This window comes from Blennius ocellaris (assembly GCF_963422515.1).
Source record: "Blennius ocellaris genome assembly, chromosome: 1".
Classification (NCBI taxonomy): Eukaryota; Metazoa; Chordata; class Actinopteri; order Blenniiformes; family Blenniidae; genus Blennius; species Blennius ocellaris.
The window spans coordinates 20,125,924-20,152,427 of NC_137650.1; the positions used below are offsets into that span (position 1 = coordinate 20,125,924).

At 39.5% G+C, this 26,504-nt stretch overlaps 1 protein-coding gene across 1 annotated transcript in view; it reads left to right on the forward strand.

The window, feature by feature from the left end:
* Positions 1-26,504, forward strand: part of LOC308139985 (CUB and sushi domain-containing protein 1-like) — a gene marked incomplete at both ends in the record, with an annotated part of 391,623 nt that overhangs the window by 118,711 nt on the left and 246,408 nt on the right. The window contains one exon of the mRNA XM_080509617.1: positions 15,129-15,241. Coding sequence (XP_080365743.1) covers positions 15,129-15,241 — 113 coding nt within the window. The remainder of the gene's footprint in view (positions 1-15,128; positions 15,242-26,504) is intronic.

The following is a 26,504-nucleotide window of genomic DNA, read 5'->3' on the forward strand; positions in this document are numbered from 1 at the left end:
ACAAAGAAGATCCACCATCCTTTTTTTCTTAACGCAAAAAATTAACCAAACAAAACAGAAAAATAAACATGGAAACAAAGCAAACACATTCCATCGTGTTCACTTAATATCCAGGATCTTGGTTAATATGGCTTCTCAAGCCTCTAAAGATGCAGGAATCCAGCTCGTCTTGGTAAGAAAGCAAAGTGAAGGATTACAGCTGCAAAAGAAGGGTGGCAATCAATCAAACAAGGATGAGTTAGGGTGTGGAGGAGGGGAGTCCCTTGAACGTCAGTCTTGTTTTATACCCCAGAGAATGAGTCCAGCAAGAATCAGCATGTTTTATTTCACTGTTAATTTAACTTTTTTTTTTTGGTTTTATTGGCACTGTCTTTATTTACATTCGGCCTTTAAATTCTGATTGACAAGACAATAAATTGCTAAATCCAACAAACCGCAGACGGCTGTACATGCAGTGATGTGTCGATTCAATCAATATTACTAGTCTGCAAGATTGCATTCAGACACATTAAATGAGCTTTCTTCTGCAATTGCTATAAATGGAAACATGGATTTTTTTTTTCCCCTGACATGTTTAAATGCAACAATTACATAACGGTGTAAACAGTGGTCTAATTAAGGATTAACCACTCTGGTCTGAATGAATGCTGTGGTGTCGTTAGAGCTAAAAATTTCAAACCTTTGTTTGGCTTTTATCAGCCGTGGTGATTTTTCTTTCTCCTTTTATTCCCTTTTTTCCAAATTATTAATTAAATAACCCGAATTTAATTTCCTGTAGAGTTGTAAAGGAGATTTTGAGACAATGTCAGGGTAGAGACCGATAGAGACTGTTGCAGGAACGAAGAAATCCATTGCTCCAGTGATGATGATGATGATGATGATGATGATGATGATGATGATGATGATGATGATGATTCTTCTTCTTCTTCTTCTTCTTCTTCTTCTTCTTCTTCTTCTTCTTCTTCTTCTTCTTCTTCTTCTTCTTCTTCTTCTTCTTCTTCTTCTTCTTCTTCTTCTTCTTCTTCTTCTTCTTCTTCTTCTTCTTCTTCTTCTTCTTCCTCTTCCTCTTCCTCTTCCTCTTCCTCTTCCTCTTCCTCTTCCTCTTCCTCTTCTTCTTCTTCTTCTTCTTCTTCTTCTTCTTCTTCTTCTTCTTCTTCTTCTTCTTCTTCTTCTTCTTCTTCTTCTTCTTCTTCTTCTTCTTCTTCTTCTTCTTCTTCTTCTTCTTCTTCTTCTTCTTCTTCTTCTTCTTCTTCTTCTTCTTCTCCTCCTCCTCCTCCTCCTCCTCCTCCTCCTCCTCCTCCTCCTCCTCCTCCTTCTCCATTATATGAGTTTAGATGGGAAATCCTGCCCCAAAAAGCTTTTTTTTTTTTTTTGAAAGCTGGCCGACATTACAGCTGAATTTTCTTCTTGTTCTTATGGCTTCAAAAAGGGAGTATGCAGGGGCCTTAAGCAGAAACACAATTCTTTTGCACCGAGAAGAGTCAGTTGAGGTGCTTTAAGCATCTGTATACAGTGCCCACTGGTTAATTATAATAATACCCACCAGGCATTTTTTGCTGATGGTAGACATTATATATTTCATTTAGTATAGGAGTGGCTTGGGATGTGAAAAAAAGATTGTTAGGACTTCTTTGTGGGATAAAGACATATGCTCTCAAAAATATTCGGACATAATGAATAACTGAATGGAAAAACTCAAACCATAAACAACAACAACAACACAATGCTGTAGAATTTGGCAATGATTTAGTTCTGCAGCTGTGTGACTGATAATGGTCCAGTTTGATGGTAATTACCCTGTGGTCTGCAACTGTGTTATTGTTTGTCACCATAAGTGCACATGTGCCTCTGTGTGGTCTTCTCTTTGTAATTACTCAAATACTAAGCTCGTGCAGATATAGTGTCTGGGGCTTATCTAACCATGTGTGGAAAAATGTTTGTACTTGACATTGTTCCACATGTTAACATGAAGTTTTTGGGCTGAAGTTCCAAAAAAAAGAAGAAACTCCACAAAACATAAATAAAAATCACCTTGCGCAGTCCCGGTGCCTCTCAATGATTCAGATGCACCCAGGAGGCCTTGCACATTTACACATGAGAGACACAATTTGCAATTTGCACTTGTATGTCCTTCACTCCTTCAAAATGTTGTCCCTGCCTCCTTAAATCTGCTCTCAGGATATCTGGGAATGTTTTAGGTTGCAAAACTACCACCAGCAAGGGAAGGTAGAAGAATAAGATAATCACGTCATCATAGCCCCCACCACCCCAAAACATTAGAGGTATCAGTTCAAGGCAAACACTTTTTAATGATCATTTAAGATGCAATCACCACAACAGAAATCCTGATGATGACCAGTGTATGTCATAATAAAACAGAAACTAAACTATGCATATGCATAGGAATTCATACACTACTTTATGACTGCCTTGTACACCACATATACATGTGTATGGAGGAGAGTAGAAATGTGTCCTTCCCTCAGGGCTGTAGGTGGACGTGACTGGAGAAGCTTTCACTGTTCACACCTTGTCAGGAATCTTTCAGTTAAAGCATATACACATGCATAGACACACAAGGACACAGCCACACATGCGCCACATACACCAAGGCATGTAGAGGACACATGTCAAGGGGCCTCTAAACAAACCTGACAGAGATAAGAGGAGGGGAGAATGAGATGGTGAGAGAGACGGTGTGGAGGAAATGGAGCTGGGGGTGGCGGGTTGCGGTCTCCTAATTCTCGCTTCCTCTCTCTAATCTGCCCCTTCTCTCCTTTTTTTCCTCTCTTCTCTCTCACACTGTCTCTCAGAAGCATAGAGAATCAGTTTTAATGGTTTGTCAAATAATGCTTTTCTCCCCCACAGTGTGTGTGTGTGTGTGTGTGTGTGTGTGTGTGTGTGTGTGTGTGTGTGTGTGTGTGTGTGTGTGTGTGTGTGTGTGTGTGTGTGTGTGTGTGTGTGTGTGTGTGTGTGTGTGTGTGTGTGTGTGTGTGTGTGTGTGTGTGTGTGTGTGTGTGTGTGTGTGTGTGTGTACGGATCTAGATGTGTGTGTTTTAAAGGGAAGCTTGGCCTACTTTAGCCCAGTGGTTTTCTCTGTTGATATTGCCCATAGCGCCAGATTATACGCTTTTCAATGTGGTCAAACACACACATTCACACTCACAAAACAATGCACATAGACACGATAGACAAACTCACAAATCAATTCAAACGTGCACACAGGGAAGGATAAAAAAAAAAATTGTACAGGTAGTGTAAAACCTGCTCATACACAGATCACATAAAGACATGAAAGCACACAGAAGTCCAGACAGTGAGTCATGGTGAATGTTACATATATGTTAATGCTTTCACAATTTGCATTTAAATTACAGCCGGGGGACAAGTTAGAATGTCTATGTTGAATGTGGCATAGATGCTTGACTTTACAAATTCCCCAGTATTTGTTTGCTGTTGTGTTGTTTGGTTGACCGTTTGTCCTGGTGAATGATTTCTTTTGTCATTACCTGTGTTTACACACCCCTTGGGCCATGTTCTCAGGTGGGTCTTTGTGTTTTCAATGGCGAGGTTGTGTGACTGTGTGTATGTGTTTGCGCCACCTGTTCCTCAAGGTTAGTTATGACCAATCGTTGTGTGGGACTTGGAGTGAGAAATGGTTGTAAGAGTGTATGCGGGTGTGTGTGACATTTGTAGAAGAGATGAAGGCTGACCTAAACAGACAGTAGCACATTTGATTAAATGTCAACATAACATGAATTGTCACTTTTCATTGAATTGTGTGGAAAAACACTATAAAATATAAATACAAGTATGTGCAAACAATCGAAACTCAATCCACTTCGTCAAAAAAAGCTGAGTTTTCATTGTTACTCAGGGATAGCAGAACAATCGCACAAACACTGGTAATCGGCATTTGTTGGCTTCATTGTGCTCCAGTCCTCGACAACTCCAGTCTGGATGGACTGGGAATAATGAAAGTCAGTTGGATCGACTGAAGATTAGTGTCCTTGATACTGAAGAGGGGGAGGCTGAATTCTTTTGGTGGACATTCAGTACAATTTACAAAGTTCCGTTGAATTTTCTCTATTTGGCCTCTAATTTAATGTATTGGCTACTTTGAATATCACCTTGTCCATTGTCAAATAGTCCATCCAACTTCTAAATTTCAGATATTTTTTTTTAGTTGTAGGATGCTCGAGTTGATCCCAGTGGACTGTGAGTGAAGGCAGGTTACATCCTGGACAGGTCATCACCAGTTAATTACAGACCAAACAGGCACACAAACTCATATTCACACCCGGGGCCAATCTTTGATTCACTAATTAACATCAAGCACATGTTTTGGGACTCTAAGGATATCCTGAGACGAATCCTCACAGACACAAGTAGATCATGTAAACTCCACAGAGAAAGATCCCAGAGTCTCAAACTGCGGATATTCTCCCAGTGAGGCGAGAGTGCTAACACGTTGGTCTCCTTACTTCTGCTGAACTCTCTTAAATGAATATTGTCATATTTTGATTACCTCCATAGTGTTGTGTAGGTTTTCTTTTTTCACTCCCATACACAAACTGCGACTCAGTGTGTAGCTTTCTGCAAGCCTTAAGGGCGGAGGATCTTGAGCGACAGAAGGCGATATAATGGATGTGATCACAAGCACCAGCCCTCCTTCCTTGGACCACTTTTGATAGACACTGGTCATTGCAAACTGGGAACACCGCTGACCCAGTGCTCTATGCACTGGACTTTGGCTCTTGTCATGCTCACGTCCCCCCGCATTTGTTATTTGTTCCTGCTTCTAACACATCAACGTTGCGGACAAAATGTTCACTTGATGCTTGATCTATCTCACTTTCTAACAGGTGCAATGATGAAGACATAATCACTGTTTTTCACCTCACATGTGTGCAAAATGTCATGGCTGATCACTGCATACGGCATATATTAACCATTAAACCAGCTGTTTAATGGAACACATTCCACAGTCAAGCAACAAATTAATGGTAGGCTAAACAACACCACAGTTATTTGGCATTTGTTCTGTGTACTGCCAAGAGAGTTGTTTGTCCGTACATTTATTATTTAATATAGTTTTCAGAGATATTTTTTTTCTTTCAAATGGATGAAAAGAATTGTCAAGAGTCCCTGTATTTGGCACTTATCCATAACTCACATTTACAACTTTAAGCTTTTTTTATGCTTTTGTTCCAAGTGTCCCACATTACCAATGGAAAACTGCCAATGTCAGACTGTTGGACAGTTTTCAGTGGAATTTTCCTCCATTTTCATGTGCACCAGTGATATCTGTGTGTGCTTTTTGCCACTTTGACCTATGTCTATCAACCTAAAATTAATAAAGATTAAATATCAGCAAGCACCATCATCATATACTGTAGCAGTGAGTTGGCAAGAAGTATTAACATATTAGGTGTCTACAAATGCATGGGCTACTTCCTTAGACTGCTTAGTGGTGAAATGGGAACGGTAGAGCATACTGGCATACATATCGTACATGCCCTGTGGAAGCTTTTTGTGATCATGAAGTTGAGATGGCCTACATAGACCAAACAGAGGCTGGAGAAAAAATATTAAACACGAGATAAACTGTGCCATAATGTCAAAATCAGATCGCTTTTAACTGGCTGAGTTCTTCATGATTAATTTTTTTTGTCATTGTTAAACTACATACAGTTCGGGATTTGCTAAGAGTGTGATGTGCATCACACCACAATAGACTGGGGAACAAAACAAGGTTGTGTGTGCTTGTGTGTTCGTGTCTGAGAGACAGACACAGAAAGGGGAAGTGCTTTAGTCTGAAGGACCTAGAGACTTGGATAACAGCCAGTAGTCTGGATACCCACAAACCCTTGCAGATGCCGCTGCTGCTAGGCAGAAAGGGCTTTTCTAAATAACAGCTGAACCTCTTGCCACTTTCGTACTTTGTCTGCCTACACAGCATGAACATTTCAAATGTCATTGGTTTTTTTGGTTGTTATTTTTTGAGAGTTTTGAGAATTTGCTTTGACTTCAGCACCTCAGTGTTGCTTGGAAAATAACTGAAAAATCCAGCCTTTGGTTCCAGTGAAATGCTTTTTTTTTTAATTATCAGAGCAAACATCTTTATTCAAGAAAAAAACATTTTGGTTTAATTTAACAGCAAATTGCAGTCATTAGTCATCTTGAGGTACCCTGTACAGTAAAGGAAGACCTTTAAATTAAACCCCTACTTTAAGCAATTTTTCACTAGATACTACTCTGTCTGTGGTCTATTGAATAAATCTATTAATACACCATCTCAGAGAAAATCATTACTTTTATAACATGCAAACGTCCTAAGCATGACTTAATTTTCTGAATCTGACACTCACAGTCAATGAAACATCATCTTGCCTGATTTAAGCAAACTGCGACCCATGTTAGGACCACATTCTTAGTTAAACAATGGTGGACGACAACCTAGTGAAATGTGGGGAGCATGCCAGTAGCTTACTCTGCTCCTGTTCCTAACCACAGCTTAACACAAATTGGTCCCTCTGGAATTCAGTGGAGCTTATTTGTACCTTTTGTGACCGGAAATGATGGTGTCTTTTTTCCCCCCAAAAATGTAACACATTTTGGTGGGAAAAAATTATCATCACAGGCTATTTTTTGCTATACGATTGTTAATACTTGGTGTGACGTTCCAGTAATGTAAGGTGGGATGGATTGTCTCGGCAAAGGAGAAAGTGCTCACTGACACAAGTTTTTTTGAATACCTTTTGCATACATAGAAAAAGTCTTTGAGTTCAATTAATGAAAAATGCAAAAACAAAAGTGTTCCATTATGTTTTTGTTCAGTGTATTTCAGCATGCACACATGCATACACATACAAACGCATGCATACATGCACTTATACGCACACACAAAAACCTGCACAACAAGCCTCCATAGATAATTCAACTCAAATAGACGGACAGCTCGCCAGGCCCTTTGGGGTTGGGTGGGTTTTCCTGCCTACACAGCAAAGTGTTGCTTGAGGACTTGGAAGAATCAGTGGGCTTCCTACCACCTCATCAAATACATCAATTCCCATAAATTGCCAAAGTGCCCTTGAGCAAGGCGCTCACGTTTGCGCAACACTGCAGCATGGTGCCATGTAGATCTGTGTGATCGTATGTGTATATTTATTTTCTATATCTATCCTGTTTTTCGTGTGTGCAGTCGTGTGTGTGTTTATCTCAGTGGGTAAACTCACATTTCCACAGGCAAAAAGAACTGTAGTTTCTTTTTCAGAAACTGGCATGTTTGTTTCTCTGTTTGATGGTATGAAATGTGCTCCATACTCTGAAAAGGAATGTCTTTCAATATCTCAAATGCTCTTCTCTTCTCTTCTCTTCTCTCTTCTCTCTTCTCTTCTCTTCTCTTCTCTTCTCTTCTCTTCTCTTCTCTTCTCTTCTCTTCTCTTTCTCTCTTCCAAAAACAAGTAAAAGTGCGGTCTTAAATATCTGAGCAACACTTGCAGAGCCCGTTTTAAAAGAGTTTGCTGAAGCTTAAAGTAGCTTGCCTTGGGTAGACTATTGAACTGTTCCATAGCCAGGGGTCTACAATTATGCAAGAGAACAAATTATCTATAAATCCAACTTAATTTCTTAATTAAAGACGACACACAATAAATAGACTAATATATTTTTTTTCTATTGGTACTGCTGGAATTTAAGCTTTTATTTCCAGCAAGCTTTTTTTTCTGTTTTTTGGCATGCACTCTATGCTATAAAGAAGTGGGATAAAAAATTTATTTGAAGTTGCAATAATTTCAAAAGACTATAGTCATGTGTATTCAGTGTTAACACAGTGTAGAGTATGACTGCACAATTTCACAACACTTTAAAACCCTGTTTTTGAATGTTTCCAACCATCACATTTCAAGTAAGTTGTGATTGAAGAAGGTTACTGTTGATACCAATATCAACATTTAAGAGGGTCCTTTTAGTTCAATACACACATCTCAATTTTCTATTTTTGTTTGCTCTTTATATGTTGGCAAGCTTCCACTGCTGCCCCAAAAAACAGTTATTTGTGATTTTGAATGAGTTAGCATTTCTTCTTCGCTTTGCTCTCTGTCTTCCTTTCTCTTGTCAGAGGCCTCCTTGTCTTTATCTTCTCCACCACAAACTGCTCTTGTCTTTCCATTTACTCAGGGCTGTGTAGTGCCACTAATAGATCTAGGTTCTAGCAGAAACAAACAAACAAAAAAAAAGATTACATCTCAGATTGACAGTTGAAACAAATAGGATTAGCCAGGGACATACATATACTGACAAGTGTAGAGTGAATCTAGCGTTGGCAAGTTGAAGCCCAAGTACGAGAATAAACGAGAACATTGTGATATTTGTTTTGTGTTTGCACTGGTCTGCTTAATATATGATGGCTTGTTTTTTTTTATAGTGTAGGGAGAGATGCATATATATCCCACCTCACTGCTGAATGTATTTTGTAAGAGATTTGTTGCTTAAGTGGCTAATTTATTTGAATGTGTGACTGTGTGGAATTACCAAATGTTATAATTTTCTGAGTGCCAAAATGAAATAGCCAGTAAGCCCTGATTATCTGATTTTGGAAATTACATGTATTCTCTGAAAGCTGTGACCTGAATCAACTTTTTTTTCAAACATTTTAATTGGAATGGATAGTACCTACCATTGTGGTGAAAACTGGACTCTTCACACCTTCACAAAAACGAAATCGAGAGAAAAACCCAGCTCTGTTTACAAATCCATAATGAGATGAGAAAATTTAAATAGTGATATTTCAATACTGCATTATTAAGGAACATACTATGTCTGTAGCCCCGTTTCCACCTCACAAAATGTGCAGGGATTGAACGGAGCAGTTACAGTGAAGCATACTCGGAGCCAAATCTGATTCCACTACAGAGTGTACGGTTCAAATGTAGGCGGGTTTGTGAGCTCCGCAGATATGTGACGTTGCAACAGTAATCTCAGCTGGGGGTGGCCAATCTGCACCTTATGACCACCTCTGTTGTTGTTGTTGTTGTTGTTGTTGTTGTTGACATACTCCACTTTGCACTGGTTGTTTTGTTACCTAACTTCTGCGTTGGTTCCAAGAGAGTGGACCCCGGCGCTTGGAGCAGCTCCGGTGTCCCGGGGCTCCGGCACACGCAATGGAGCACTGGCCATCGGCACGACGCGACGTTACGAGTGGACTCGGTAATTCACCGGAGCTGCTCTGAGCTGGCCCACGAACGTCCGTGGCCACCCCCGAGCTCCGATCCCAGTTCGGTTTCAGCCGTAGCACCTGTGCCCGAGTCCCGCTCTCAGTCCCAACGTGAAAGTTGCGCCGCAAAATGCAACCAGTGCAATGCTGAATATATTAACAACAGAGGATTCCATATTAAAATATTGAGGGCGTGTCCTAAATCACTGACCAATCAGCAGACGGCTCCTCAAAAGCATATCCGTTCAGTTGTACGCCAACGGAAGGGCGATGGAAAAGTATCAACCTTTAGAGCAGAAAACCAAACCATACCGGACCATCCCATTCCATCCCTGCACTTTTTGTGAAGTAGAACCAGGGCTTTACGCAAACAAATGAAGCCACCAGTATGGAGCATATCAGCCTCTGTGTATTTGAACTTAATTTCACAGGCATCTTTCATGCTCTTTGGCTAAGAAGAAGGTTTTATCAACATGATAGAGATGAATTTTAATCCACTGTGAACTGGGAATGCATTACTCAGTGAGTAATGCATTTGCGTTTTTGAAATGGGTTAACTTGCTAATTCTCTACTCTTCATCTTCCTTTAAATGAATCAAAGCCTGGCAGCCAATTCAGGCAGGCAACTTGAGTCTGCCGCTACACTCGCATGGTGTTACCACTCTTTCAACAACGTATATCTCTTGCACCCTTTTAATCATGGCGTGCACTTAACCCAGTCACTTGCTCTGTAAACTGCCCATTTGCTGCACGTGTCCAGCCACTTCACTCATGTGACTCTTACTATATTTGAAAGCCCCACCACCCAGCTTGTGCTTCCTTGTGGGGACTGACGAGGACACAGTCGCCAAACATCAATGCTGTATATTTTTCTACATTCAAATAATCTATTCCACTTGAGCTGACCGATTGAAATACTGTGAGCTTCAGAAAGCTGTTTCAACCAACTTTAAACGCCTAAAAGATGCAAGTCCAATTTATGACAAGACTGCATGCAAGGCCATATTCGAGGTCTCATGACTTTGCTGTAGGTGAATATATGTATATAGGAAAGACAATATTAGATTGAGTTATTTTGTGTAACTTAACTGATGACAGCTCCTGGGTGAGAACTGTAGTTAGGCCAATTATCAATCTGACAATAAATATCAAATTGTTAACTTCCCGTCTGTGATTACTGTTGTGGAAAGGCTGTAAACACAGACTGAGCTCTATTTCAGTGTTACATTTGCATGCATATTCAAAGCTCATACTGTGGGTAGTAAGGATGTTTATTAGCTCACCTGCTGTTTTCAAACAAAAAAAATATCCTCAGTGGTAGAAAAACCAACCTGAAACCAAATCTAACTTGTTGTCTTAAATATCTTATTTGCACAACATTCTTTTTTCACCACAAACAATTCTATTTGAGCTGCTCATTTGTTTAAAATCTACCATCTGTCTGTGCCTCTTTCTCTCTTCTGTACTTTCCTCTAATTAATTTTTGCTACAGATTCACAGCATCACTAATATAGTTGAATTCTTTTGCTTATATTTTACTTTATAGCGCAGGATCATGCAACAAGACAGAAGAGGCCCATTTAAAGTTGACAACCACTTGACAGTTTGAAGTTCAACAACATTTTCCAAAATTCGCTTGGTGTCAAGCATGAGTTTGTAGAAATGTGAAATGATGCACTTATTAAAAGTTCCTACTCCATCTACTCCAAAGCAGAGTGATAATCTCCTGGTTAGAAATGCACTGATCATACTTTCCAGTGATAGGGTATGCTTTTTTTCATGCACTACCATCCAGTCCTAAACAGTAATCTGAGGCGATTAAAATAATATGTGACATGAGACGTGCTGACAGTCAGATAGACAGGCAGGCAGAGGGAAAGAAGCGACTGAAACGGGCTACAGATGGGCATTCACACAGATGGACGTAGCAACAGAAAGACACACAAGGAAGCAAGCCGAATGCTGGCTGGCTGGCTGGTTGACTGTAAAGACCAACCGGCTGGAATGACTGAGTGGCTGTCTGATTACATAAGCTGGTTGGCTGAGTGGCAGTTGACGGACTCGATAAACAGTCAAATATTTTAAACCTGCCTCACCAATTGAGAGAGAGAGAGAGAGAGAGAGAGAGAGAGAGAGAGAGAGAGAGAGAAGAGAGAGAGAGAGAGAGAGAGAGAGAGAGAGAGAGAGAGAGAGAGAGAGAGAGAGAGAGAAGAGGAGAGAGAGAGAGAGAGAGAGAGAGAGAGAGAGAGAGTGAGAGAGAGGAGAGAGAGAGAGAGAGAGAGAGAGGAGAGAGAGGAGAGAGAGAGAGAGAGAGGAGAGAGAGAGAGAGAGAGAGAGAGAGAGAGAGAGAGAGAGAGAGAGAGAGAGAGAGAGAGAGAGAGAGAGAGAGAGAGAGAGAGAGAGGAGAGAGAGAGAGAGAGAGAATCACTACTTAGGATACGTTTGGCTTAAATTATACCTTTTACACAGCTGATCACCATCTGTATCTTGTTTGTACAGATAATCTATAGAAATCCAAAAATGGATTAATTTTAATGAACAACTGCTCAGATTAACTGTTTGACGCAAATCTTGATTCAGGTCCATGTACTTGCCCAAAGTCCTTCACAAACTGTTTTACCTTTCCTGCTTTCAGCCGCAGTAACTCAATAATGCTCCAGTGCCTACTTGATCAATAGAAGACCTGTATCAAGCCAACCCCAGTGCAATTTTTTGACCAGTGGCAAACATTAACCTTGGCCCGGAGCAAAATGTCCTTCAAAGTTCATATGCCTGTGAAATTAAAAATGATGGGGCAAAGCATGCGCCTGATAATTAATTTTCCCCATTTCTCTTTGTTCACCATCTTATTTGTTGAGTGGTGAAATATTCATGTGAGAATGCAACTGCTGTCCCCCTTGGGCCCCCAAGGTGATTTATTGTAGCCTGTGACCAAGCAATTCTCTCTCTGACTGAGAAAAAGGGCAGGTGCAGAGAAAATGCAGTCCTCAGATGAGGAAAAAAGACATGATTTTACCTGTTCAATAGAAGAAAAAAAAAGACCCTATTACCTGAAATTCACCAAAACATCAAGAAAATATGTATATAATAATGATCAAAAAAAGATTGATATGAATAAGTAAATGAAGCTTCGCAAAAATGTCAAATCAGTTAACTAAACTTGTAATGACAACAGAACATACATCATTGTTGCCTTGCAGAATCACTTAAGAAGCAAAGTTTTGATCTGGGAATAAAACCTACAATCAGCAATAGCTCACTTTAAAAACAAAACTCTGTTTGCTCTCATGTGGCAGCCAGTGGGGCCGTATGGATGAACAGTTGCATTGTGTGTACTGGGCTGCAGGTTACATCTGTTCTTTGTTTTTTGTTTTTTTTGCACAGTTGTGTCCCCCCCCCACCCTCAAGTAAAGTGGGTACTGGGGCTTAAATGTACACCAGGAGAAGGTATAATTTATCCACAAAGACTAATTATCCACAAAGACTTAAAAAAAAAAAAAAAAATCGAAGTAAGAGGATAACCATCTGGACTTAGTCTCCACACTGCAATGTTCTGATTATGTTGCTGGTTTCAGTCAGATCCTCCGGTTTCTCCGGGTCTTTGGTTTGCAGAACATTCAGAATCTACAGTGAATACTGATTCTCTTCCCCCTGAATATTCCCATAAAGATCATTTATGTGAGGAAGATATGACATTATTTGCCTGTTATAAACAATTTTTGAAGTTCCCGACAGAAATTATGTGAAGATGTTTGGCAGGGTTGTTTGAATCTTAACTATTGAGTGAAAGGTATGTTTGATTGTGCAGTTTATCGCAAGGCCTAGGGAAGAATGTACAAAAGTCAATTGGGACAAAGTGAAGGTTGTATATTCCTCAATTGGACCGATCAGTTTTAGAAATTGAAATATGTTATATAACAAATTCATTGGCTCCTTCATTAGTAAGATAAAGGATATCTTTGTTGAAAATGTCCTCTTTTTTTTCTATTGTCTGATACTGTGTATATATTGTTAATCCATATGAGATATAAGAAGAATATGCACAATACTTTTGATAGGTCCTTCTCTAAAATTATTTAAACAACCCGGTTGAGAGAGCTGTGAGGAGAAAATGATGCTGAGGATGAAGCTGCCAGTCAAGAGAAGAAGGGAAAGGCAGTAGGGCGGATCATGGGTGCAGTGATTGAGGACTTAAAGGTGATTAGTGTGAGGAAGGAGGATACAAGAGACAGACAAACAAGACAAGAAATCCACTGTAGCAACCCCTGAGAGGAAAATAGCAAAATAATACTAATACGGAATTAAACGTGGATTGATCTATAGTACATAATACATTTTAAACAACTGTGCTTGCACAAGTATATTTAATCAATTTGTTACATCCTCCACTGAAACAATATAAAATATGTTTGGATTGAGCTATTTTGGTAGCACACCCTAATCTCCAGCTGACATGAATAACAGACATCATTTGATTGGCCGAGCCAACGAAGAACATGCGACTGATACAGCAACAAACAATGGAAGTAAATCACCCAGGTGTCATCTTCAAGTGGAGTGACATTTGCATTCATCTATAGGTAGAGAAAACTTTGTTCTCTTTTTTTTGCCCCACCTCACACATCTTATTCTGTCCACTCCTCTATCATTCCTCCATCCCTCTCTGTTTGTTGAGCTTTGTACGCTCCCTCCATCTGTTCTTGTCTGTCCTCTGTGTCCTTGCTCTGAGGCCAGAAAATTAAAATTATTCATCTTTTTCACCAGCTCTCTGTGCACTCTCCTCTAAGTTGTTCAGTAGTTCAAAATAGCCTTTTCCAGTCTTTTTGTCCATTCACCTTTCCTGCTCTTTCCTCAAACCTCTTCTGCTCAGTGCTTCTTTTCATTTCCTCCTGTATATTTCTTTATTTCTCTTGTGTTCGTTGAACTCTGTTTTCCTGACTGCCTTTGAAATAATAAGTATACATTTTCATCACATTACTATAGATACAGTACACATGTTGTTTCTGTTTTTATGAAATTTATACTTGAATTTAGTTTCCACCTATTCCCAATCCTGCATGATTTCCCCTTTTCCTGTCATTCACAATTCAGTATTTGTTTATTTGTTGAAAAAGGTCCAGTGTTAATAGCAAACTGAAATAAATAGAATTGTATTATTATAGATTGCAGTTAAATCTGTTAAATAGGTCTGTATACACAGCAATTGCTGTGATAATAAAATGGTTTAATTTATTCATTTGTAGTAATTTGAGTTGGCTACCTGAGTCTGATTCACAGAGATGGTGAACACACAGTAAAAACCAACTTTTCCTCAGCCATCCTCTTTTGTTCCTCTGGGGATGCCCTGCAGTTCTTAGGCGAGATTGAACCTGGCCAAATTTATATCACACGCACACACACACACACACACACACACTACCTCCAGTGGGCTGGTCTGCCCTGAGGTGTCCTTCTAGTCAAACAATGTCCACAATACCTCTGCAGGCATTCAGATCAAATCATCTCCCTTCAATTCAATGGACCTTTTTCTCTGACTGGGTACACTGAGGCACATTGACACAACAGTGAAATGACATTACGATATATAGCGTCAGAGACACACGATGTCCTTGATCCTTGATTTGTTCCATCAGCCATTCATAGTGTTCGCGTGTTTTGTTTCACAAACATCCACTCTTGTGCTTTGTGGCTCAATGGTGCATTAGTAAGGAAATTACTCCTTTGAGTCCCCCTTGGTGAAGGAGAAACCCAGTGATGGTTGATCACAGCAAGTAATACAGGGAAGAGGAGATGATGGCGGAACCAGCGGGAACCGACATTGTGGACTTGTATTTATGTTATATATGTGATGTTGTCTGTCCTGCTGACCTTAAAAATGTATTATGCCAATATTTCATCCCTTGTCTTGCAGGTTGTCAGGATTCATGCTGCCCTTCCCTATCGTGAGCAGTGGATCCATATTGGCCTTGTGGTTCACCACAGACTTTGCTGTGAGTGCACAAGGCTTCAAAGCTGTATATGAAGGTAAGAAAATGTTTCAGTGCTGGTCGAAATGTATGAAAGCAGGTGATGGTACACAGGCATTTTCTAAGGCAACACTTACAAAAATATTGCTTTCCAATGCTATTTATTATTTAGAATCACATAGTGCGTTGGTGTGGGTAACAGTAAGATTAGGAAACAAATAGAGTGATTTCTGGTATTGTATTGGGACATCAAATTAAAAGAGACAACATAAAACGGATCATTGTACAGGGGATGCTGAATGCCACCTGAACAGGTCAGCAGCTCGATGCAGAGACATTTTGTCCAAAGCCAGCTGGACTTGTCTAAAAAGCCAACATGAATTAACACTCTAGAGGGAATTAAGACCGTGAATACAGTGATTGACCATAACATCTTACCCAAATTGCCCCAAATATCCCTGACTTAGTGAGGCATGGACTCCTCCAGGCCGCTGAAGCTGTGCTATCCGTAAGTCCACTAAGTCCTGGAAGTTATGAGTTTAGGTCTCCACGGGAGCACATGCATCAGTGAGCCTGGTCACCCATGACCCATGTTGGCGGTTCACTGATTTTCTTTCTTTAGAGCACTTTTGATAGATAATGACCTCTTCAGATCAGGAAGCCCTCATGAGAGCTGTGGTTTGAAAAATGCTCTGACTGAGCTATCACAATTTCCCCCTTTTTAACTCTCTGAAATCAGTTGGCCATGTTTCCCATTTTGAACAAAGCAATTTAGAGGATAACATTTTCACTTGATTGATTATATTCCACCCACTGACTGGGGCCATAACAAAGTTAACAAGCATGACTCAGTTAACCTGTCGGATGTGAAAATGTAATGGAATTAATAATACAATTTTAAGACGCATTTAACACACTATCCAAAATACTCTCACCCTACCAAGGTATTTGAAAGAATGAAAGGGTTTTATTGAAGTATGTTTTGTCTGTTTGGAAGCTTCTGATATGACATCAATATGTACGGTTGTTCAGAGTGCTTGTAATGGCATGGTGTTGCTGCTGCTGAAATAAGGATACGAATACAGTTTCCTTTTTTTTTTTTTTTTTTTTTACTTACTGTCCTTGCAAAAATCACGTGAAGTTGTGTTTTTAGTGGACTCAGTCAGGTCAATTGTTTTATAGCCTGGAGAATTCAAGGCAAGCGAACTATCCTTTTGATCAACCACGAATGTACATGGAGTAAGTTTATCCAGGTGAAACAGTGCAGCTGAGCTCTGCTCCAGATTTATGGGAATGTCTGCTCATGTTAATAGTTCTGTGTGGGCGAGTCTTGGCTGACAGCCCAGAGCTTTTGTCTCGGTCATCCTCCATCATTTGGGACCACTTTAATGTATACAGTGGACTCCAGTCATGTGTTCCCTATTTGTTTTTCCAAAGTATGTTCACATAAGCTCCTGTTTTGCCATGAGTCTTACTTGGGTGGTTATAATCAGAGTGTACAAAACGACTTCAATGTCTGCGTGCAGTTGGATGCAACACAACCGCTTAACCTGACCTTTTGAAGACACACACACACACACGCACACACAACACACACACACACACACACACACACACACACACACACACACGCACACACGCACGCACACACAAAGTGGTTCCATTACGCTTGTATAACAGTTCATCTATGAATCATGAACTGTAAATATCAAAGACAAACACAAGAGACAAGATATACACACTCAATCCCCTTGTGTGTGTGTGTGTGTGTGTGTGTGTGTGTGTGTGTGTGTGTGTGTGTGTGTGTGTGTGTGTGTGTGTGTGTGTGTGTGTGTGTGTGTGTGTGTGTGTGTGTGTGTGTGGTGGTGGGGGTGCGTGCGTGCGTGCGTGCGTGTGTTTTGAAGGCAAACCTGACATACATTAAATCTTTCTCACCTTTCTCCATCTCATACCTGTGAGGACCTTAAGTGTGTTTGCTGCCTCAGGAGTGATTGGGTGTATGTGATTACAATAACACATGCATGAGTGTGTAACTGACAAGCACTTCAAAAATTTTCTTTTTTTTCTTTTGTTTTGCATCAGTATCTTTCACATTAAAAATTGATTAGTGTCTCTCTCTCTCTTATGTGAGTGTGTCTAAAGGAAATGACACTCATGTGTCAATGAAGGCCCAGCATCTATAAATGCTTATTATATTATGTATTTTGCATAATTTTCATGTATTCATCATTGGCGAACTGTTACCTTTTTTGAGTTATGGAACATAAGCACGTTCGAGATGGAATGTAGATAACACCAATGACAATTGTTGATGCAAGTAGAAATGAGCATACCTCTTAAAGTCAGCTACTTCTAGATATTTACAAAGCATTTTCTGATTTATATTGTTTCCTTTATTGCCTGCATTCAATAAAAGTAATCACCAACCACATTCACATACAATTGTAATGCAGAAGTAAAAAAAAAAAAAAAAAAATAGATGACATGATGATTGGTGATATGAGGCTGTATGATGATGTTTACGAGAGTGCTTGTCTTTAAAAAAGATAACTCTAAGATCCCATTAATTCAAATCAGAAATCGCTACTACCAACCCAGTTATGACTTGATCAAGTAATTCACTCCAAAATCTGACACTGAAAAAATATGTTTGAAGCAAGATGAGAAACAAATTAGTTTCTGTGATCACTTGGCTTAAACAAAATGTCCAGTTTATCTTTACTTGAAAAACAATATTCAGAGTGAGGTGAGCTGGAGTTAAAATGATGCAGAAATTAGACTGACAGTTTATATGCCAGACTGACTAAGTATAAGAAAAATGCCCCCCCCCCCCCCCCCCCCCCCTTGACCTTTGTTCAATTGTTTTATGCAAATAGCAGTAACTGTACTTGCATAAATTGTCACTTTTAACACAGATTTAGAAAAAAACAGTGGAGTTTCTGGAAGTGCTAAAGGGTCAGAAGTTGGATTTAATGACCATCTGAGAGCAATATCAAGTCACATCATGCATTTTATTACATATTTGGTAAATGGCCTCATTGAATTCACTTGACGAAGGCAAAAGAATGAATAAAATCCATGAGGGCTCAGCATCCAGATTCAGGAGAAGTTCAAAGATGCATTGTTGGAATTTGCAAAAAAACTGCACAGAGCTTATACTAGTTTTTTTAATTAATTTTCAAACAAGTATACAAAAAAGTTATTGATGGTATGCAAGTAACTAAAAAAAAAGTACTCTCTTCGAAAAAGGTGTAGCAAGAAATACATACTTTTTCTATGCTTATCCCTTGAACTCTCATTTTATACCATGATTATTTATTTACTTTTTTTTCCTCTTATATCGTGTATAACTTGTAAGCTGATTTGGTATATTGTGGTTATCATTAATGAATCGATATAGCAACAGCTTCCATTGTTGCTGTCGTTTTTATTATGTAAGAAATCTCTCAACTTGAACCCTATCATAGCTAATAAGCAAGTTATATAATTCCCTGCACTACTTACCAAATGTTTCAGCAGGCATTATTGAACTCCAACACGATTCCTTCTCATTCACACATATCCACACACTTTATTTTACTTTGGTTCATTTAACTCACCACTCCAACAAAGAATCAATTATTGACTCAGTCTTTTTGTTGTTTTCAGCAGCAGTCTCACTCTGGCTGTGTGCCTTTCTTTGTTAACACGGCCCGTTCTGGTAACAAATCTTTCCTTTTATTCGAGAAACCCAAATTGAACTACAAGTCTGAACACACAGCTAAGTGATAAGACCCCATTGTGCCTAAGAGAGGGATGGAGATAGATGGATAGAGCAGAATGGATGGATATAAATAAAGACAGAGAGAGGAAGAGAGGGGAGGTGTCAAATAAAGCAATAAGTAAAACAGCTGATAAAAAGGCAAGTTTGCAACCAACTCTTCAGGACAAGATAAGCATCAATTAATTTCCCTTGAAGGAGAGAGAGAGAGAGAGAGAGAGAGAGAGAGAGAGAGAGAGAGAGAGAGAGAGAGAGAGAGAGAGAGAGAAGAGAGAGAGAGAGAGAGAGAGAGAGAGAGAGAGAGAGAGAGAGAGAGAGAGAGAGAGAGAGAGAGAGAGAGAGAGAGAGAGAGAGAGAGAGAGAGAGAGAGAGAGAGAGAGAGAGAGAGAAGAGAGAGAGAGAGAGAGAGAGAGAGAGAGAGTTGTGGAGAAGGTTGTGAGAATAATGGAAAGAAGAGGGGCAGTCGATAATCAGGTGGTTGGGATTTGTATCCATTCTCGGGCTGGGTAATATAGCCCAAAATTCATATCTCAATATTCTTTCTTAAAATAGAGATATATGTTATCAATTCAATATTGTTTCGCAATATATATTTTTTACGACAAAGATAATTCTTGATCAAAGTCTCCAAAAAAACTGCCACACAGGCACTTTGATTAACCACAAGCTGCACAAAATAAACAAGTGAATACTTATGAATACAAATCTGGGTTTTAAGGATTTAAGTCAGCAGGTTTAACCTCACTAGTGAAATGACAGTTCTATAATGCAGAAACATCCACAAATACAAATGTTTTAGAGCAAATAAATATAATACATGCATGTAAATGTAATATCTTCAAAATAAGTACATATTCAATATCATGCCAAATTTAAGTGATGTATTCCTGGTGCAGAATACAATGAAATGTCTCTTTCAATGCTGTTGCAAACTAAAAATGCAATAAAAACAACAAAAAATGCCAGTCATCTCACTGGCTAGACTGGACCCTCAGATTGGGCGGTGTTGGCCCTTGGACCCAAGAGACCTGGCTAGTTTTCCATCGTGGGTGAACAGTCAGGGATCACACTGAGTCAGATTATTAAACTTCATTATGCATTAATATGTGGGAATTTATTCCCATTATTAATGCATATATAATTATACCACAACTTGTGTGGTCACGTGTCTCTATGATTATTCAATGTATTTTTCTGAGGCAGAGCTGAGCACAGTGACATAAAACATGACCACCAGGTGCATTAAGAACACGACTCCTCCCGTCTGAGGCGCATGGCTCTGGAAGTAATGGAGTCAATTTGTCGTGCTTGAACTTTTGATCAAAATATGTTTTTGTTTTTTTTCATTCCTTGCAGATTGCATTTTCTGCTGAACAATGGGTGAATGAAATCAACAGTTTCTCCTCTCCAACCTTTACATTGTCTTTGTCGGTTGCTTTGTTATATTTGGATGTAAACTTGAGACATGAGCAGGGCCATGAGTGCAGGTAGGGGCGGGGCAGTGAGTGGAGGTTGGGTCGGGGCAGTGAGTGGAGGTTGGGTCGGGGCAGTGAGTGGAGGTTGGGGGGGTGTCACCGGAGCAGCTTGCTCAGACTGAGAGAAGCCACATAGGAGTGTGAGGCAGGTAGGCTAGAAATGGGTAAACACTATGTCTCTTAAGACTAATATGTTAACGCCACAAGCTCTAGCAACATACACAACGATGTATTTTTCAATACTGAAGTTTAGGAAAATCTTGATATTTCATTAAATTCAATATATCGGCCAGCTCTAATTTGTTCATATCACAAGTTGTTTGTCCTCAGCAATTTGAGTGAAAGACAACACTATCTCACGGATGTAAACATAGAGGTGCTTTTAATGCTTCATTCATTATCTTAATTTGTGATGATATTTGGCCGTTGTGATTGGAGGATTTTCGTCACATGCAGTTCTCCCATCTCCCCCAAGATGATCACCATCTGTTTCCCCCTGCAACAAAAAGAGTGATGAAATAATTTAAAATATTCATTATCTCTTAAAGCAGTTTTATCAGGTTTAGACATGTAGCCAAGGCTGTGAAATATTTACAAACTACTGTATATGGCGAGGTGTCTTCGAGGATCCTCTTCTTGCCCAACGTCAGTATTTTGTGAATGTTAAAAAATGCCTTCATGCATGTTCCTGCATGCTTAGCACCCTTGATGCCAAAAGCTAAAAGTTATAAATATTTAAACTTTTAGTAAAAGGCAGCCTGGTCTGAAGTGAGTTTGCAATTGTCACCTAGCAACAAGAATCAGTACTAACACTTCCCGTGAGCATTTACTAAGTGCTGCTACCTGTAAGAAAAACCCAGGTGGATGCAAGGACTCCTTTTCTTTTTCACAACAGCAAAAATAAACTGCTCCACACTGCCTGAAGGCTAGAAACCCATTGTCAAACAAGCTGTGGTGCTCATTAGTGACATTGGATTTGCTGACATTGTACAGGATTTGTAATACAATATGCATTCAAAGGTATAAATATTGAATAAGTAGACCATAAGAAAACAATTGGATCTTGTTTTGTTTGTATTGTTCTTTTTTGAACATACTGAGTGGTATACCATGAAGCAATTATGTTTTGGATTTTTTCTATGGATATGAAAAGACTGCCCTAAGTAGCTAGAACATTTTCTAATAAATAGTTAATAATCATATATGAGAGAGAGAGCAAGAGAGAGAGAGAGAGAGAGAGAGAGATATCTCTCACAATCTTTAAAGGACTGGGGTGTAATACTTAGTAGCATCTAGTGGTAAGGTTGTAGACTACAACCAACTGAGAGTCGTTATTCTCTTCATTCACACAGAAAGCTCAATTAAAACCTAAAAGTTCTGGTCGAAAAGCAATACTTGATTCATTGCGACTGATCCATTGTAAAAACTGAAAGGTAAAATGTGTAAATCTCTCTGAGGAAGGATTTGCCTTTTGCCATGTGAATTAAATTAATCAATTAATCAATCCCAAGGAAGTAAAGACACTGAGCTGAGTTAGCAAGTTAAATATAATTATTTGGGATGACTGTATTTATCCTATTTTCTTTCTCCAGACTCCAACACCTTAACAACTGAACCTTTAACTGAACACCAATCAGAAAAAAATCATCTTCAAAGTCTTTACTCCAAACACTACACGCACGCACGCACGCACGCACACACACACACACACACACACACACACACACACACACACACACACACACACACACACACACACACACACACACACACACACACACACACACACACACACACACACACACACACACACACACACACGAACACGAACACGCACCCAGCTAAGCAGATGTTTTTCAGCCCTCAGGCTGGCTGTAGAGTTTTTTTTCTCCTGTTGAGCGACTTCTATGATGAAGAAGAAGAAGAAGAAAAAAGCTGGAAAGCCTTTAAAGAGATTTTGCACATACAACATCCACATGGGATCATACACGTACACATAAATACACACGCGCACACTTGCATTTGTGACATTACATGAAGATTATCCTGAAATATGTGTGTGTGTGCACGTGTGCGTACCCACGCAGACCATGGTGGTTTACTCTATAAACAATTTACTATATTGTTATCTACTATGCCACGTGCATCTATCTGTAACATTACTGGAAATTCTTTCCCTTTAGTATTGTCTGTTTGTCTGTTTGCCCCATCACCTCTCTCTCTCTCTCTCTCTCTCTCTGTTTGGTGTAGAATCCATTAGAAACACTTCTCAGAGCTCCCAAATCTTGCTGACTTGATGTAAGGCTTTGCACAGACTGTGGCAAAAGCCTTGTAGACACCAGCCATTGGACGAGACGCAAAAATATCACTGCCTCCTGTTCAGGGATTTTGGGTCCTTGCGCATGATGTTACACATAAGAAAGATTTATTCATCTGGAGTTTTTTCCGATGCCTCCAGCCAGATAGTTTTCTTAGCGGAGCCTTTATTTTTTTGCTTTACCAAGTCTCCGTAGGCTGCACATAGCCATTGCAGAAAATTGCACTACAACACAGGGACTTTTGTGACATAATATGAATCCAAAATGTGATGTGTTTTCACAAAAAGACATGATTTAGGAGAACTTTTCTTTTAAGTTTGTGGAAATCTTTCACTGATGAACTAATTGTGTAAAAAAAATATGAAGGTCTTTCTTCACCTTTAGCAGAGCAGCTAAAGGTGAAAGAAGAGTAACCAAGCATAGGAGCATTGGAAATCTATGAGAGAGGGGAAAAAAGCTGTATAGAAAAGGCTTCATGGGAATAAAATGATTCATAGATCTGCTTGTAATTCCTGCAGCTATTATTGTGAGCAGAGGAAACATGCATCTCTATAAACACCAAAGAAGCCACTGGGATTGATAAGCACATACTATTCTTAAGTTCAAAAAATTATTGTTGTTTTATCTATCAAAAGGATATCCTGGAGAAAAAACAGCCATCGCATGGCAATCTATTGTAACTGAGTAATTTAATTAACGAACTGGAGCAATAAGCTTGCACATAAAATCATAGGGGGTCTTTTGTGTGGATTATTTAAGAGAAAGAAGGAGTTCGGAGGGAGAAAATGATTGTGAATGTGCAATTTGCTCTTTGTTGTGGGGTGGAAATGTAATGTATTTATGAATGTAGTTGCATACTGCATGCACATGCTTTCCTACAGTACTCCAGCTTCTTTCCTTTCAATTGAGATTCTTAGTTGATGACTTTGTGTCTCTCCCTGTTTGCCTGTTTACCCTGCTTTTCACTCTCACATCCTTGTCTTTGATAAAGTGGTTGCATAAAAGCATTGGAGATGAATGGATGTATGAACTTTATGTCAAAAATTGCATCACTTTTTAATTTCCAAGCACACGCTCGACTCCATTCTACACATTGCATCTCTGACTGCATTTTTCACCACCTGCTGTCCTTCACAGCTGGCCATCAAGTTGAACATTAAAACAAGTCCATTGCTAAATGAGATTCTGACTTATGCAGGTTTTCCTGTTTCCACTCATTGGCATCTCAACTTGTTTTAGCAGATCACCCATGTCATTATACTCACAAGTTTGTGTAAATAATCTAATCAGCACTAATGATCTGCTACTTTTCTTGTCTTGTGAACACACTGTTACTGCTGAGGCAGGAAAACAGCTGTGTTCTATATTTAGCATTTATGGATTCACTATAATAACTGCCCTCATTAGGTCAGAGAACTATTGAGCTTGTTGATTGGACAAGGGCAACACAGACTCCACTGTGTGAATGAAAGTCAGAGGCTAAACAAGTGTCAGTTGTTGGCCAGGAAATTATTTAATTTGGGTTTCTTTTGTCATTTGTCCATGAATGAAATAGGTTAACAGATGCTGATGACATTGATCATAGTGTGTGTGTGTGTGTGTGTGTGTGTGTGCGCGCGTGCGTGCGCGTGCGTGCGTGCGTGCGTGTGTAAAATATTAGCAGTTTGAAGTCGAATTGATTAATATGACAGAAAATTAATGGAGCCGGTGTAAATTCAATATAATGTTCATAGAACATGCTTTGATGTATGTAATAGGATGGCTTACTGTAGAGCAGAGAGCATTATTGCAAACGTGTGTAAATAAATGTAAAAATAATACTGTACCGTATCCCATTACATCCAAGGCGGAAGAAGCAGGGAACGACTGAAATGAATAATGCATGAAAAACATGTAATTTTCACTTTTTCTCAGAGCTAGATTTTATTCCAGCTTGATATCAACGATCATGATTTTGCCCGACATTTATTGCACTTCTCTGCTACCAATGCATAGCCTATTTTTGCTCACTATCGACTTGTTATCCCTTGTTCCTATCAGTATCTGCGTGCGATTCATTGAGAATAATAGGTTGGTGAGCTTAGTCAAAGTCAATGGATTCAGCAGGGAAGCTTCTAAAAGCAAGCACAGCAAATCATTAAAGGAAGGAAGGCCTACTGGTGGATTTGTCAACTCGTGTAGTCAGGTTGCTTCTGTATATTCGAGAAACTTTGTGTGTGCGTCAGAGAGATGAAGGACGAAAGAGTGAGATACTGTGACAGTGGAAAAAGGAGAAGCAGTCCGCTGGACCATTAACCCATATTGACTAGAGCGCCATAGGAAGCGCTTCACTCTGAGAGTGTGTGTCATATAACGCTGTTGGTACTGACGCCAGCAGTAGTCAGCTACATCGATCCAAGCAGCAATGTCAACTCTCCCGCTGTGTGTGTGTGTGTGTGTGTGTGTGTGTGTGTGTGTGTGTGTGTGTGTGTGTGTGTGTGTGTGTGTGTGTGTGTGTGTGTGTGTGTGTGTGTGTGTGTGTGTGTGTGTGTGTGTGTGTGTGTGTGTGTGTGTGTGTGTACTCTTACAACTGTAGGAAAAGTTCTATGTGTTTAATCAACTTTCCACCTTGCAGTGCAGGCAGTATGACATCTCAGCTATTTCAACTTTGCACTCTTATGTGCTGCTTTTCAGTTTGTTTGGGTTAACCCAGAGATGTGCTACATTTACCACCAATAAACAGTTTCCTACCCTCAAACTGATACGTGAAACGTATTAATCAAACTCACAACATAGAGATGACACTGCTTATAGACTTCAATGTAGAATTTTGACACTCTCACTGACTTCCATGTAATAAACAAAGAAAGGACACAAAATTCTAATTCACAGACTGTGTCTCCGAAGCAAACATTTACAGTGGAGAGGATAAATTAAATACCATAATTAGAAGTAAAGGTTTCACTTACAAAACTAATTTCCACTAAAGTCTCTAATAGGACATACTTTCAATTCTAAATTGTACTGCATTTGCTAAAGCAGGATTTACTCACTCAGATTTTCTCAGTGAAATAATTGATGTATAAAAAATGGCTTGTACAAGCATCAGTCTGATTGGACGCCTGTCCAGTCAGACTGATGCTACATTTTGTGCCAATTTAAATGGAGATATAATTCTGTGTGGGGTCCCACTCAGCCTGCTGTTAAATGTTTGATTGATGGGACATAAAGGGGATTAAAAGAGGTTGTAAATGCTGGGGAGATATTGATTTTCCTGCTCAATATTCTGTCAGAAATGGTGTTTTTCAAAGTCACACTGATATTTGTATGTTAACAAGCAAGTCACTGGCAACAAAAACCAAAAGTTAACTTTCTGGCTTTCAACCTCCTCCCTCCCCTTCACAATTTATCAAACCAAGACTCACATATTGTTTATCCCATTGCTCACGTCATGCGTTAATGCCACACTCAAGGAACTTTAAACAGCAGGAGATTTATAAAGTTTGGCCTTCATCTGATGATAAGGCGCAGGACCCCCCAAATTTAGATTTTCTCATGCCGTTTCCTTATCTCTTATGTCACACCAGTTACAATTCAGTACAGTTCAAATACACTGTAATAGCCTAATAAGACTTTGGAGGGGGCAAAGATAAAAGGTTTCTTTAGCATTTTTCATATCTGTGTGCCTCCTCTTATCCTCTGTGTTTCTCTGTGATGATAAGCAGAGCTTATAAAATCTGTGTGAAAATCTTTGAGACAGAAAGTGCTGCTTACTGTCATTTTAGCTAC